Here is a 16,728-nt window from a genome sequence, read left to right as displayed (position 1 = left end):
TATCATGTACTGTACAGTACATCTAACGCGTAGAAAGTTGTTATGGTTTGTACGGTACATGTATACATGTATTAATGGTTTAGTTTGGTTAAATGTAATTGGCGCCAAATTCTAACGTCCTTTTAATAGTTGTAAATTCCATATTTTAACTGTTTTGTCAATTTTATAAACGTGTTTGTATGCATATTGATGTTACAGTTCTGTATTGTCTTAAAATAATTTTCTATATTTTATCCAACTTCAAATAACCGAAATGCATTTTCGGATATGTTAATAAATAAATGGTCTGAAATTGCATATACTTTGCTGACAGTATAACAGAGTCTCATATGTATGATAAGTCCGTATATTTAAATACTGTACAATTTAGTAATATAATATATATATATATATATATATATATATATATATATATATATGTTATTTATCATAAAATAAATTTTGATAAAAATCTCAATAGTTTGAAATATATTTTTACAATTAAAAACAAATATAATAATCAAATTCTTTAACTGAATAAAATAACTCAGTTCAATTTGGGAATTTTACATCACTGGATCATTAAACGTGGGTTGAGATTTTATTACAAATAACATTATAAAATATTTTTGTTCAAGTTTACAGAAACTTTCCCAAAAGATTGACGTTTATTTTTTACAGATACTGGAAAATTTTTGAGAAAAATTAATAAAATTTTGTAGTTACATTATTCGAATAAATATTAAAAATCTATTCGATATACCGGTAAATATTTAGAATAATATTTACAAAATTATTTAATGGTGTTTATTTCTACTTAAGCTTTAAATTTTCAGTTTATTATCCAACATTTTAAATGTTTTAGTAGTATATATAAAAATAAAGCTGTGATAAAATAAGATATCATACAATATTAATTATAAAAATGTTCCTATCTGAAGTCATCCACTCTTTAATCTTATTGTTAATAAGATAAATAACTAACTTCTTTTTTTTGGAACATAAAAATTTAATATTATTTGACAAATGATTAATTAATTTAATCATCAATAGGTTTGCTGATTTCCGGGATTTTTCCGATTTGAAACACTTTTTCCCATTGAAAAATTCACAAAATGTCCCGATTTCTGGTTTTGAACTGATGACAATACTAATCACCAATAGAAACTGTTTGAATTAAGACAAAAATACATTATTATCGTTACTAAAAGTTTTTCCTTTTATTTGTAATAAACCGATATTTAATAGTTAATACGTTTTATGAAATTTAAGGAATTGAAAAAAATAATTATGCATTATATTAATACTATAGTTATTTACTTCTATTTTTTATATTTGTTTATAACTGTCCGGAGAATTCATAGCAGTTAATTTGATAACATGTTAGTTTACATGTGATATGTCTCAAAAATAAATAAATAAATAAAACAAAATTTTTTACATTGTCTAAAGGTTCATTTTCCGGAAAAAATAAATATAATTTCAAATTCTTCAACCTTTTTTCACCAACCAGATAAAAAAGCTAGCAGGTGCTCTTGCTCAACTTTCTAGGCGTTCGAACAGGAGGTTAAAGGGGCCATTAGGAAGTCAAATAATTTTTAATTATACTACGATATAAAATTTAAGTAAATAACAAAAGCTTAAAAGAATAATTCTGTTGAAGTATGATAAAAATATCTCCATTTAAAAACTATTTAAATTTTAAAAAACTATGACACTAGCTGAAAGTTAAAATTGCCATCTGTTATGAGATGTTATTAGAAAAATAACTTTTATAGTATATTATTAATTATTATAAAAAGGCAAAAAAGTTTTAATTTTAAGGATAAAGACAAATTTTTAAAAATATTGTAAATGCCACGACTAGCATTTAAAGTTCGATCCAAGCTGACACATGACTCCTCTATCTCCCACGCACTCGAGTTCCGTACTCCAAAATTTAATAGCTCAATACCCCTTATATACAAATTATTGTGTCAAATTTTGTTCCTTAATCTTTACTCCTTCCTGAGTTATTAAACGAAATACACGCCAACCCACATGTACATACTGTAGCTTACATATATTTCCCGGAAATTTTTTGATTTTTTTGGGTTTCAGAAAGTCTCAAAACGTCGAGATTTGCAAAAGAAAAAAAAACCAGAAAAGAAACATACGAGAGGGTCAAATTTGATACGATTACAAATGCTTTCCCGTGTAATGTTATAACTGTCGTGAAAGTAAGACTAAACTAAACGAAATAAACCATAACTTGATTCCTGTAATCGTGATTATTCGTATTGTATTTCTAATTACATTATAGTACAATACCGTTTCTTCTGCATTAACGCATATTTATAATGCGCGAATTTGTTCATATGCAACAAATAAATAAGGGAATAAAATTAGCAAAACGCAAAAGCGTGTTTGTTCTTATGCGTTTTTTTCAGGTGGTCAGTCGATAAAAAGTGGAATCTTTTGGAAAAAATCTGCCCGGAAGTATCTTAAATTTTCTTTCCTTGGTATATTTCCATCGTATATATGGCACCATTTACTGTGCACATCATCCATGAAACATGTGCCTAATAGCTTTTCATGTGTCTTGTGCAAAGATTTTATTTTTAGCGCCCTCATTTTTTATGAAAGATCTTTTAAAAAGTAAATATGATAGAAATGGTGTAACTTTAATCAAAAACGTTGCGGAATTGGTTCCCAAGGCAGCAAAATTTAAAATTTGAGAATAAGACTATACTGTAATAATGATTATTTTTGATACCTCATTTTAAGGCCCCTTTGTTCCAGGCCTGTGCATTCGTTGCACCTGCCTAAAACGGCACTTTCTGAAACAAATTGTTTTTCACAAATTAACATTTTACAGGAATGGAGGCCGTAGTAGGAAACCATTGGCTCATCAATAGAATATTGCTTGTGAGAAATACCAAATCGACACATATTACTTCATAATTCTGCATAATACTGAAATTTTGTCACCTATTTTTAATGAATCGTTATCAATCAAGTGAAAATACTTTATAGCTTTCCGAAACGAGTTCGGCTCGTGACTGTTGAAAAAATAGAAACAATCATATATTCCATTGTTCTCCTTTAGAACCGTATGTTGTAATCTAAAAATAACATAATATCAGTTATGTTTTAGCTCAAATTATTTGAATTCTGTACTTATTTTTTAAAATATTTGTTTTTTTGAATGTCCTATGACCTATTTTTAATAGCATAACTGATATAACAACTTATAGAAGCATGATTGTACTATAATTAAAAAATAATTAAGTTTAAAAAAAAGGCATATTGATTCATCTTCTATACCAATAAAGTTTAAATACTGTAATTGCTTATTTTATTCTGAATTTACTTGTTTTTAATATATCTTTCATTCTTCTTAAATTAATAAGGTCCACAAGTTTTCATAAGGATGCCTTAAAACTGTAATAGAACTTTTATAAATAAAAAACAACAAGAATGAAAAATGTTTTTAATGTTATAATTCGAATTTCAGACAGAACAGATATAATTATTTTCCGTTCTTTCTTTATTTTAAGCTTTATTCTTTTTTTATTTTAATTATAACTAAACCTGTTTTAATTTCATATTCGGAATAAAAACGAATTTTATGTCTTATTTTTATATAAATATAAGTCAAAATAAAACAGCTTGTAAGCTTCTACCTTCCAGATTTTATTTATCTTTTCTATTTACATTAGAATTTTCAATAAAATTATCTCTGATTTCAAATATTATTTGTCATGGCAATAACACGCAGACACTTAACAAGACAATTACGAAATGTTAAAATAAATACAAGGAATAAATGGAAAATAATCAGATTAAAAAGTATAATTATCAAAAATATTTGATAACAAAATAGTTCTTTGATCATTGCAATTTATCACATCTCTTTAATACTAGGAAACTTCTAAATAACCGGACTATACAACGTTCATTTATTTAATTGAGTAATCAAAATGAAACGTTGAAAAGTATAATGACATCATTTAATCACATTTGTATATTATAATACGCAAATGTGATCAAATAGTGTCATATTGTAATACCCGTAATAAATTCAGATATTGCGATATTTGTATAAAGTAATATGTTGCGGTCTGTATAAAAAATGTTTGAAAAGTTATTTCCTTAATTATAGTAGTAGTTTAAATGAAAATAGCAAATGCTATATTTATCTGGACTTCACATTGTATTTGTATTAAGTTACATTTTCAATTTTTTAAATAAATAAAATTTGAATTTAAAAAACAAAACTGGTAAACAAAATCTATCTACATATATAAATAAAATACAAAGGAATAAGCATCAAAAAATGTCACACATATAGCCCAATCACAAAGTTTTATCTATGATAAGTGATCTACGTTCTGCCAAATGCCAATCATACACTCCATCGAGCCACAAGTTCCGCCATCGTTTGACTCGCGCTTCGAAGATTTAATCGATGATTTCGAGGACTAACAGTACTTTTTATTTGAAAGTTTGTCGTAATCCTCATATGTTTTGACACTAGTTACAGGAAATCCTCGTTAGTTCAAAATTTAGGAGACGACATATTCGCGACTTCGAATTATCTGCGATTTAGATTATTCTGTCCAATATGCCAAATGCCACGTCACCGATGTAATTTATTAAGTAAACGAAATACGGCTACGTACACAGAACGCTACTTAATAAATAATAATTAATAATATAAATAAGTTGCAGGTAAACAACGTGTCGTGTGAAACCTCATTGGTCACCATATAGGTTTTATATGAAGTAGAGCAGAATTCCTCGAAATGTAGCCCAAATTATTTTTAAAGTGGCATAAAAAGTAGTAGCCTAAAGCCCTACAAATACCTTAATCTGCTACTTGCAACCCAATCTTGCAATTCCGAAATCCAGCCGCATTTTATGAAATAAGAGAAAAAAGGGGTAGTCCAAGTTTAAAATGACACCCGAAAATGTTACTGTAAAAGCAAAGTCATGTTGACAAGATTAGAGTTGTTCTTTCTCTATTGTTCTCTTATACGACTTATAGCATGGAATCGCTTAGATCTAAACGAACGAGTTAACGTACTGCCTATTCCGGGCGATAATAATGGCAACGATTCGGTTTCGTTACGGGCCGTTATATTTTGCTTTTTAAAATTTATTTTCTTAATTACAATTATCATAATGACACTTTTATTTACAAAATTAAAAGTATTTTTTAAATAAAAGAGATTTAATATTTTTTTTAATATATAATATATAAAATAAATTTATAAAGATAAATATAACATAAAGTTTTATATAAATAGACTATTTTTAAGAGGAAAACTAACATAATTATATTCTTATTGTTATATTAAAAACAAAGACTAAATTTTAGGTTCCTTGAATACGAAGAAGCCTCAAACAAAAAATTTTGTATGGCTGATCGAGATGACATTGACCAAGCTTTGCTTCAGTGATTCATTGTTCAGAGGTCTTCAGGCATCACTCTTAATGGACTTTTGCTGAAAATGAAAGCTGAGCAGCCATCAAGTTGCTGAATGCAAATCAAGAGTTTATTTATTCAAAGAGATGGTTAGACAGCTAGAAGAGGAATAGCATTACGTTTGGAACGATAAGAAGGAAAGAGAAGTTGGTGGATCGAGATAACGTCTGACTAGTTGAGTTCAGAGTGAAGAAATTTGCAGCAGCTATTCAGTTAATGATATTTTTAATGGTAATGAAACGAAACTATTTAAATTGAAACACCAAATTTAAATGAGAAAAATGTATTGGTGACAAAATGTCAAATGAACTGATTAACACTGCAAGTGTGTTAATATGTCATGATCAGAGAACATGACAAACGTAACATATGTCATGATCAGCGTGAACTGCATATGATTGGGAAGTCGAAAAACCTTAGGTGCTTTAGAAACGTCATGCAACTCCCGGTGAACTATCAATTTATTAGTAAAGCCACGATGGTGTCATTCATTTTTGAAGAAGTTCGATGTTAGGACCGATAACTGAGAGTGAAAGGAAGATTCTGGATCTGATAAACAAATGCCCAGCTCATCCTCGTGTTAAAAACCTCAGCAACGTCTGTCTAATCTGCCAATACCACGTCAGTCATTTAGCCCATAGATCGAGGCGTGATCCGCGGCTTCAAAACCTTAAACTAGCGGTTCCCAAAGTGTGCGCCGCGAAATATTATAAAATTTTTATAATTTTACTTCCACTTTTAATTCAATGTGATAAGATGCAACATCTATCAGACTTGATGCAAATCATAATAACTCAGTAATAAAGGTGGCACATATTGTAGAATCGCAAAATGTGAAAAACCTCATATCATCGCAGAAAAACTCATTTTACCGGCTGCTGAGATATGGTGAACGTTATGATCGGTGGGTCTGCTGGGTGGCAGCTTTCAAAAGTGTCTCCGTCCAGTAACACTATCAGTCGCAAAATACAGCGCATTGCGAAGGACCTTCAATGTTCAGTTATTGATAAAATAGAAGGGAAGGAATTTGGGTTGCAGCCGGATGAGGACACAGATAATAATAATGATGCTCACTTGATTTGCTGTGTACAGTTTATAGATAATAATAACATTGTAGACAAGGCTCACGACTTGTTCGAGATCCTTGATATTTTTATTTCCGAAAATAATTTGAAATGGACCAAATGCATTAGTATCTTTACTGATGATGTTCGTTCTGTCTGAATGTTATGGAAGATTGCAAGCACTTTTTCGAATCAAAGACCCTGATGCACTGTGGACCCATTGCGTTATTCACAGGGAAGCACTCGCGTCAAAGTATCCTAGTCCTACATTGTACCAGGCCTTAGAATATGTAGTGAATGTAATAAACTTTGTTAAAACTCGGCCGTTGAAGGCAAGATTTTTCAAAAAACTATGTGAGGATGTTTGATCCGAGCACACGTCTTTGTTGCGCTACAGCACTTCGAGAAAGTACTGTACAAAACATTACCACGAGAGAGCGATGGTTCTCTCGAGGTAACGTTTTGTCTCGTACAGTACGTTTGAACTGTGACAGAAAATTTATATTTTGTTTAAGAGGAAGACCACAAGTATGCTGAAAATTTTGTGACTGAAGATTTTTTGGTAAAACTAGCATACTTATGTGATATTTTTGAAAAGCTGAATGCTCTGAATCTCTCCTTGCACTGAAGCAACAAAGCAACATGCACCTTTTAAAGTCGATTGAAAAAATTTCAGCTTTAAAAAAAGAAAAATAAATGAAGATGGAGGAAAGGATGTTTCCCCTTGTTGCAACAGTGTTTGACTTTCAATGGAGTTGATCTCTCTCGAGGTATGAACTCTATTTTTGAAGAACATTTATCACAGGTTATCACCTGGTTTGAGAAATATTTTCAAAATGATAATATCGATAAATTTGCATGGATTAAAGTTCCGTTTAATGCCAGTGCTCCATTTGAATTTACTGCTGCAGAAGAAGAGAATTTTATTGAGTTGGCTTGAATACGTTGAAAACAAAATTTAGCAGCATGGAACTAACTGAACTTTGGATATCAGTAAAAGATGAATATCCCTTCTGAGTGGTACAGCTCAAAGAATCTTAATTTCATTTGTGACTTCTTATTTGTGCGAAGCTGAGTTTGTCGCTATGATAAAAACTAAGCATTGCACGAAAATCAATGTGGAAAAGTAAATGAGGATGGCTGTGACCAGTTTGATTTTAAGATTTGAGAAAATGTGCAGCTATCAACTGACTCATTTATCCCACTAATTATAATTAATTGAATTAATTCAATTACATTTTTTGTTACTTTAAATGCGTGTTTTATTTATTTTTTACTTAACGTCCTAACTCTTTAATTAAAAAGATATTGGCTATTTCGCTATTTTGCAAATTGTACTTGTTAGAATTTGATATATGACGCCTTGGGAAAATCTGAATTTAGCAAAAGCGCCTAGAATCAAAAAAAGTTTGGAAACCACTGCCTTAGATAGAAGAGAAATGGTTCTTAATATAATCCAAGCTTGAAATCAAAGCAAAGTCTATCAATAAATGCTCTGAATGAAGTATGTTTTGCTGAAAGACTTCAAGAAGTATGGCAGCAATCATAATACAAAACTGTTTCCAACATGCTGGTCCACACGCTGGTAGTTACAGGATGTATGGAAGAGGACATTTCATTTGACGATGATGATGATGTCCACTGAAGGATCTGCTCGAGCATATTAATGCTAATGACAATTTTGTTGAAGATTTTCACAACGTGGACTCTAACGTAATAATGAATAAGATCCTGTCAGATGAAGCAGTCGTTGAGGCTATGAAAGGTACAGTACTTCTGATTCATTCAGTCATTGGCATGAAATCTTTGAATACAATAAGAGTCCGTATAGAAAAATAAATTTTTAGTCAAAAAGAGACTTCGTATATGATACCAATAGGGATTGCAATTGCTGGATCCCTCATCCAGCAATCCAGCTGGATCCAGCGCATTCTTCGGCCTGCTGGATCCAGCGCTGCGGATCCGCAAATACTCAATTAACTTTCTAAATAATTGCGCAAAAGTCTACGTTGTCGCGTTGCCGCTTTGCTAACTATTAGACTGCTACTAATTACTTACTCACTACTTTTACTAACACTAATAATTAAATTACTTATAAATAAACTATACCTTAATCAATCCAGCAAAATTTAATAAAATAATAACGTATTCAATCGCTTTTAACGATCTTCCTCAGTTACAAAAGAAATACAACATTAATTATAGAACATAAAATGTGTTTCGAATAAATATAAAAAGAATAGTGCTTAATTACATCCCATTTTTTTTAAAACAAGATACATAGATGTACCGCCAGGTCTGATAATTTTCGTATTGTATACCGACGTAATCCCACTGTTTTCAAACTTTTAAGAAACGATAAAAAGAAAGACAATCGGAATTCAACAACGGGTATATATTCGGTGCCTTTACACAACCAACGTTTCAATTCCAAGCTTGTTTATGTGGGTGCAACGATGCGCAGTTTAAAACAAAGGCTCAAGAGCACAAATATACAATCAGTAAGAACCTTGACAACACTGCGCTGACATCATACGCAAGACAGAAGAATGTTAACGTCCAATGGGATCGAGCGGCAATTATAAAAACGACGACGAATAGGCAAACGGTCAAACATCTTGAGAGATTGGAAATCTGCAAGGCGCACATGACAACTGGTTGTATAAACCATAGAAATGCGGACTCATTGTCTACCATGTGGAGATCCTTTCACATTAATTAATGTTATTAACGGACAATTCTGGTTTCGTTGTTATATCTTATATACAGTAATACCCCGAACTCACGCGATAGGTGGGACCGAGCGATAACCGCGTAAGTCGAATTTGCGTAAGTCGGGGTATAACTTCGCATATAAATACATACAAATTATTTTTAATTTGGACCGGAGACTAAAGAAAACAAAAATTTAGAAAAAAATGTTTAATAAAATCTTAGATAATACATATGTATAACAAATTATATTATTAAAATCGTAAATCGAAGTTATTTTGTTATAGAAGGCTTCCTAAAATCTAACAAATTCGTCTGACGGCTCAAAGATTTTTTTTCTCCCGCAAAATTTCCTCGTAGCATGCTAATAATTTTTTTATTTCTCGTTTTGTAGAAGAAATACGCTCTTCGTTGGAGTCTATATTTTCTAAAATTTGTAACCTCTTTTTAATTAAACTGAGGCTTTCTGTCAAGTTTCCAACCGTCATTCGATCATCTGATTGAACTGGGTCTAAAGGATCAAGTTTTGCCAATTTACAAAATTTCATTTTTGTATCAAAGTCTTTGGAATGTAAAGTTAACATTATTAAAGATGGAGTTTTTCTTTTCTTGTTTGATACAGAAGAATCAGTTCTACTTCGTTAGGATGACACAGTAGAGTCTCAAGTCTCCGTAGATATAACAAACACAGAAATAAATAAGACAAAATAAATTGTATCTATGCGTCGATTCCGCGCGACACCTCCGAACCTGTAAGCTGAACAATAGTTTGGGGGGAGTGAGTAATCAAGGGTTGCGTGGCGCTCAAACAAAAGACGAATCGTCGAGATTTGAAAATCGCCTAACTCCGGGTTCGCGTAAGTCGGGGTAGCGTAAGTCGAGGTATTACTGTACAGGGTGTTTTTTTTAAAACTGACGGTACTCAGAGACATCTGTAGAGCAATCTAACAGCCGGACTGTCGCCAAATTTGGGAGAGTGACTAAGGACGACATGGGAAAGAGATTCCGCGAAGAAAAAAGTAGTACCCAAATTTGCCGGTAGGGGTGGATTTGGCGCTGTTGTAGCGAAACAGCTAAGAATCTGCATAAAATCCAGCTGCAATTAACAAACACACGAATGAATAATCAGACAGAGGTTTCAGTGTAATAACAAAAGTTTAATTAATCAGCAAATAACCTTCTCTCTTCTTCAATGTGATCACCGTCCTGCTGGAAAAGGCATTGCATCCTGAACACCGTGTTCTCTATGGCCGAACGTAACATGTCCGCAGGAATGTTCATCACAGTTCGAGAAATGTTGTCCTTCAAAGTCATCAAGTTTGGGACACTACCAAGATAGACCTTGGACTTTAAGTAACCCCACAGGAAAAAGTAACATGGGGTTAGATCCGGAGAGCGAGGCGGCCATGCAAGTGGAAAAAAGCGACTGATGACCCTTTCTTCAGTGAAGTGCTGGTAACTTTTTCGCTACAACAGCGCCAAATCCTCCTCTACCGGCGAATTTAGGTATTACTTTTTTCTTCGCGGAATCTCTTTTCCATGTCGTCCTTAGTCACTCTCCCAAATTTGGCGACAGTCCGGCTGTTAGATTGCTCTACAGATGTTTCTGAGTACCGTCAGTTTAAAAAAAACACCCTGTATATATTTTTTCCGCTATTTATTTTATTTATTTATCTATATTTTGTCCGTTTTGACGTTTTCTGTTAATTTTTATATTTATTCCGAACACATTTTATGTTCTATATTTAATGTTCTATTTTTTTTGTAACCGAGGAAGATCGTTAAAAACGATTAAAAACGTTATTATTTTATTAAATTTTGCTGGATTAATAAAGGTGTAGTTTATTTAACTTATTCTACTTATTTATAAGTATATAAAACTATGTAATCGACGACTATTCGTCGTCGATTACATAGTTTTATATACTTATAAATAACTACAGACTAATATGTAGAGCCTATATATGAAAACTGGTAAGACTGATAGCCACTTAGCCACTGATTATCCGTCCTTACATTATTATAATATATTAATATAAATTAATCAGTAGAATTGCCTTTGCTATTATTTAACTTAAAGATTACATTATAATTATAATCTAACTAAACATTTAAAGTTAATTATCTCTATCTCAAGTGTTAAACCGAACCAAAGTTAAGTTTACTACCTAAATGTGTAAGAAGTTTTACTGATTTATAGTGACCAGTCTAAATAATAAAAGCTTCTTAAGTATTTTTTAAAAATGTTTTATTTCATTAAAAAAAACATAAATTGCAGGATAGATAGATAGACAGATAACACTATTGCACCAAAAATACATCCACGCCGGATCCGCGCTGGATCCGCGCTGGATCCAGCTGGAATGATTTCAATCCAGCAAAAATCCAGCTGGATTCAAAACACTGCTGGATTGCAATCCCTAGATACCAAACATAAAACATCAGAAATCTCAAAAATTTTAAACATCTTAGGCTTTTTGAAGTTCAAAGTTTAGCTCGAGATTCTTATAAAACACCATCTTTTCTGTCTTACCATCGATTAATCTTTGTTAATCTCAGAATGTCCATTTGCGTGTATAAAATTATGATGTTTGTTTGTCAATTTCTATTTTTATTGATAGCAGTTTTTAATGTATTTTTCTTGATTTAGTTTCTTCTTGAAAAATGCTTATAAATTACTAAAGAATTGAAAAGAGGATATTATGATTCTATTAGCTGAAACTTTTTAAAAACTGGTAATTGTCCAACCTGAATATAAGCAATTACAAAGCACAAAAGCGTAAAGGCAATACAACGATCGGTAAAAATAATTGCATTTTTTAAAAATTATATTAATAGTAAAACGTGCAAATAAGATTCCGTTCTTGCATAGAAAAAAGTGTCATCAAAAGACATTAGTTTTAGTATTAGTAAAAAAATTAGTATGGTCTACAAATGTAAATGACGTATAATATTCTATTTAAATTACGGTCAAAGAACTGAAAAATATACTGTATTCACAATTTTGCCGAGCTGTGCTTTTTTACCACTAGAATAAGTGTAATGTAACTAACTGCTCGGTATTACTGTATTAGGAAAATATTCCAAAAATTACTATTTTGTCTTATTTCTATTCTTTAAGTTATCTTACTTTCCTAACATGATTGAAATCACATTAGACTATCGTTCGTTTTAGGAACTTAACACTCAAAATTATTGTATAATAATAACAAATTGTTGTTCACAAAATTAAACTTTATTGATTAGAAATATCATATCAACAACCTTCGACAGCACTAGGGTGGTTACATCCTAAGATTTTTATATCAAATGCGGTTCCTGGTGGGCAATCGTACGTGACAACTTTGAAACTGCTTCCATTAGGAATGCATTCATAAAACTTGGAGCAGTCACCAGGATATCTGTGGAAACCTTGTTTATCGCATTTCAGTTCTAAACCAGTGCCAGTAGTTGAAACGAAAGGCTTGGGTGGTTCGGTTGGTTGAAATGTTGTTTTTCTTCCGACCGTTGTTGTGTCTTCGTCGGGAATTACTTCAGGTCGAGTGATTGGGCCATTCAATTCAGTTTGAATAATAGTTAGAAGAGGATATTTATGACCATGACATAATCCTCGGAAGTCATCTGTTTCGATAGACCACACCATACCACCGCCTAATCCTTTTTCCTTTAAGTAGTCAACCTAAAAGAAAACCTTTTTCATTAAACAAATTACATTTGATAAATTATAACTATAAATTATTTAAAATATTTTTTACCTTGATTTTAATGCTTTTCTGGTCGTCATATCCCACCCATTGTCTGTCCTTATAGGCGTAAGGCGATTTAATTGATTCAACCCATTCAACTTTCCAGTTTTCTTTACCAATGAATTTGCAGATCTGTACAAAAAATAAATAAATAAAATAAAATAAAACGTTAAAAAATCTGATTGAAAATATTTATAAATAAATTATTCGTTTATGCACCTCATTATAACCCAACATGCCTCCTTCCCTAGTAATTGGTCCTGCCATTCCTTTTCCGGTGACAGGTGCATCTAGACGGTTGTTGTTAGCATCTTTCAGAGTGAAAGATCGACCATACAAAGCCATTCCAAGCACAAGTTTGTTTTTCGGGCATCCCTTTTCCAACCAATAATTAACTGCAAAGTCCTATATTAAAATATTTAAAATTTGTATTTCACAATTATACAAATTTACAATATCTAGTCTCGTGTACTGTACGTACCACATTCAGTACTTTCTGATCTTCTGACTCTTCTTCACGAGGGTATAGAGGAGCATTATGACCAGCGAAGTTTTCCCATGAACCATGGAAATCGTAAGCCATCAAATTAATGAAATCCAAATATCTAGTTAAATATAATGAAAATCATGAGCATCATATGAAAATATTATTTTAAAGTGTGAAAAATGACTAAAGTAAAGAATTATAAAAAAGTAAAATTTACTTGGACATTTGAGGGATGTCATATGCAGGATCGATGGTGTGCTTTCCTGCAGAAACGGCAGCAGTCAAAATGAAACCATGAGGTTCGAACCCTTCTTTTAGATCCTATAAATCAAACAGTCTTAGCGCTATTCAAGGTTATAGTTTATATTAATCGAAATACCAACCCTCAATAAATGTATGAAGTTCTCTTTATCTTCTGGTTTTCCTCCTCTCATAGCAGGATATTCCCAATCCATATCTAAACCATCAAAATCGTATTTCGATAGAAATTCGACACAACTGTCAACAAATGTTTTCCTAGATGCAGGATTAGCTGCCATATTCGAGTATTTAACTGATCCTTCATTCCAACCACCAATGGCCAAAATTGTAGTTAGATGAGGATTTTTCTTCTTTAACCCGTTAAATCTCTGGAAAGCACCCAGACCCCAGTTTTCCTTAAGATCCAAATATGGATCGTAAGCAGCTATTCTGTTATCGGGACCGAGTTTAGCAAAGCCATATACTACGTGGGTACAGATGAAAGGATCAATATCTTCAATCAAGAATTTCCCTTCTCCGTATCGATAGTTGGCCCAACTGCCCAAATAACAGACTACTCTATATGGCTTGTTATTTGTATCTAAATGGTGAAAAATAGATAATTATACAACAAATTGTTTCCAAGTTTTAAATCATATATAATATTTATCGCTATCTGAAAAACCTACCTCGACTAGCATCTCCGGTCTGTATGGTCAAGGCCAAAATAACAAATAAGCAGATTATTTTCCACATACTGTAATAAAAATTTATTTTAAAAATCATCATATTCTTTTGAAAAACAACAACAAAAAAATGTTATTACGGTCAAACCTCCGTACGACGGCCACAGACAAAAACATAAAAAATGACCGTGGCTCTTGTTTAACGGTTACTTTGTATGCATTTAAAAAATAAATCAAGTTTTTGTAATAAATTCTCCATTAACCTTAATTACTTATAATGAAGTACGAAGAGAAAAGTCATTTACTGGAAATTTGTAGTTTTTCTGTACTTAACAAAATGAAAAATACCTTGATCTTATTCCATTTTCAATTCTCTGCATGCTATTAATATCATTTACTCAATAAATTCAAATAAATTACCTATTTAAATCACTTTATCCTCAAAGTAGACTACGATATTAAAAATTGAATGCATTGCATTATATTAATCGTGATTTGAATAGGAAAGAATATAACACTGCAATCTCAATTATTTAGTGTTTACAACGCTGGTTAATGAATGTCTGTTTTAATGAACTCCATAACAGCATAAATGCGTAATAATAATAAAAACAGGTATTTCAGGAGCTAATAACTTCCTTTTAATTAGAAAATAAAAGCGAAATTCTTAGCTTTTGCACAAGGAAAATAATTAATATGGTTATAGGAAATTTTAAAATTATATTTTATTTTGATAACATTTCAAATTTTTAAATTATAAAAATCGAAAACAAAATTCTTCCTTCATTCTTCTTCCTTTTTTAAAATAATCTGTCTAGTTTATAAGTTTCATACTTATAAAATAAATTTATTTTATAACTATATCATTTACTAATTGAAAAATTATGTTTTTTAAACAATTTATTACAATTTAAATTACATGATAATTAAACTGTAAAAAAGTTGCCTGAACATAGCTTGAATTTATACTATGAAAATTATTGAGTGTGATAAGTCAATATTTATTTGTCTATACGCCCTGTGGATACTAAGAGGGTTTCTTAAGTCCATTATGGGTTTGGCCAGACCCACAATGAGACTGCCGAGTGGACCCATGGTATCCGAGACGAACCACAATCCCTGAAATTTCTAGGAATTTTCGATTCGTCTGGATTCGTTCTTGGGTCCTCCAGAGCAATTGGCCTGACAACTTAATTACTCGATCATCCGGCAGTTCAGCATGAAATTTAAAGTATGCAATTTGTGAACTATCTAATATTAAAAAAGAACGAATATAAAATAAGCTAACACTTTATTATTCATAAAATATAAGTATTTTATACCGGATTTTAGATTTTATAATATAATAATTTCCGTCACCATTTTGAAAATTGAATGATTGAACACTTACTTGAAGTTTTGGCGATTCACTCTGGGAAGTTTAAATCGCTAAATTATCAACGGATCGAATTGGCAATTTATAGAATTTCGAAAATAAATAAATAATTAAAAAATTGACTGCCGATGTCAATTTTCTCATCCTTTAAATCAGATAAAAGATAAATACAAATTAGTAACCTTGAATGAATCATCCCATAGGAAATTAAAGGAAATAAGAAATTTACTCGAATTTACTTTATCATAATGCATTTAGAGATAAATTCTATTTGTGTGTGTGCTTAAGGTTGTGCACAATTATGAGTTCAATATTTAATTTTTTAATTAGAATTTTTGTTTCTAAAGAGATGAAATAATTTTTTCCTGTACTTTAGAGATAAAAAAGCAAGTTAAGCAGATGCTATTCCAGCTGTTTTTATCCATGAGATAATGCCATTTTAATTATTATCTTCAATATGACATTTCTCTTAAATTTCATTATTATTAATTTATCTTATTTTTCGTAATTACTTTTCATTCTTAATAACAAATTTAAATATTTCATTACTCACTTTGAATTAGATCAAAATAGCTGTTTTGCTTTATATGTATATACATTATACTTCTAATATATTTAATATTTCGATTTGTACAACGTAAACATTGCCAATAAAAAACGACCCCGCAGGTGACAGCATGGATAAACCACTAAACACCAGCACTTGGGCGAGGGTTCGCACCTCACCAACGGGCTGGCCAGTGGAGTTTTCCGGGTTTTTTCACTTGCCTAACACCTAAATAGGAGCTAGTTTCCTACAGAAAGTCTTCCCGTGAGCATTCTTCCTTGGCACATCGTCCGTATTGCGTTACCTTATCCCATCAAAGCCAATATAAACTGATTTTTTAAATTCTAATTGCTAAATTTTTCAGTTTACTAAAACTTTATAAAGAATAAAAGCAAACTAAAGGAATAATAAAATTCAAATAA

General features: G+C 31.3%; 1 protein-coding gene across 1 annotated transcript in view; it reads right to left on the bottom strand.

The window, feature by feature from the left end:
* Positions 1 to 15,904, bottom strand: part of LOC136973209 (probable chitinase 10) — a 32,351-nt gene extending 16,447 nt beyond the window's left edge. Inside the window, exons 1-8 of the mRNA XM_067267910.1 lie at positions 15,775 to 15,904; positions 14,388 to 14,455; positions 13,842 to 14,299; positions 13,676 to 13,779; positions 13,453 to 13,576; positions 13,191 to 13,376; positions 12,981 to 13,103; positions 12,490 to 12,904 (exon numbers count right to left, since the gene is read on the bottom strand). Of these exons, the coding sequence (XP_067124011.1) occupies positions 12,490 to 12,904; positions 12,981 to 13,103; positions 13,191 to 13,376; positions 13,453 to 13,576; positions 13,676 to 13,779; positions 13,842 to 14,299; positions 14,388 to 14,454 (1,477 nt within the window). The 5' untranslated portion in view covers position 14,455; positions 15,775 to 15,904. The remainder of the gene's footprint in view (positions 1 to 12,489; positions 12,905 to 12,980; positions 13,104 to 13,190; positions 13,377 to 13,452; positions 13,577 to 13,675; positions 13,780 to 13,841; positions 14,300 to 14,387; positions 14,456 to 15,774) is intronic.
* Between the last annotated feature and the right edge of the window lie 824 nt (positions 15,905 to 16,728).

Source organism: Centruroides vittatus, unplaced genomic scaffold, assembly GCF_030686945.1.
Source record: "Centruroides vittatus isolate TY-2023 unplaced genomic scaffold, ASM3068694v2 contig_3117, whole genome shotgun sequence".
Taxonomy (NCBI): domain Eukaryota; kingdom Metazoa; phylum Arthropoda; class Arachnida; order Scorpiones; family Buthidae; genus Centruroides; species Centruroides vittatus.
Note: the sequence above shows the minus strand (reverse complement) of the source record. Positions and strands in the feature narration are given on the sequence as shown.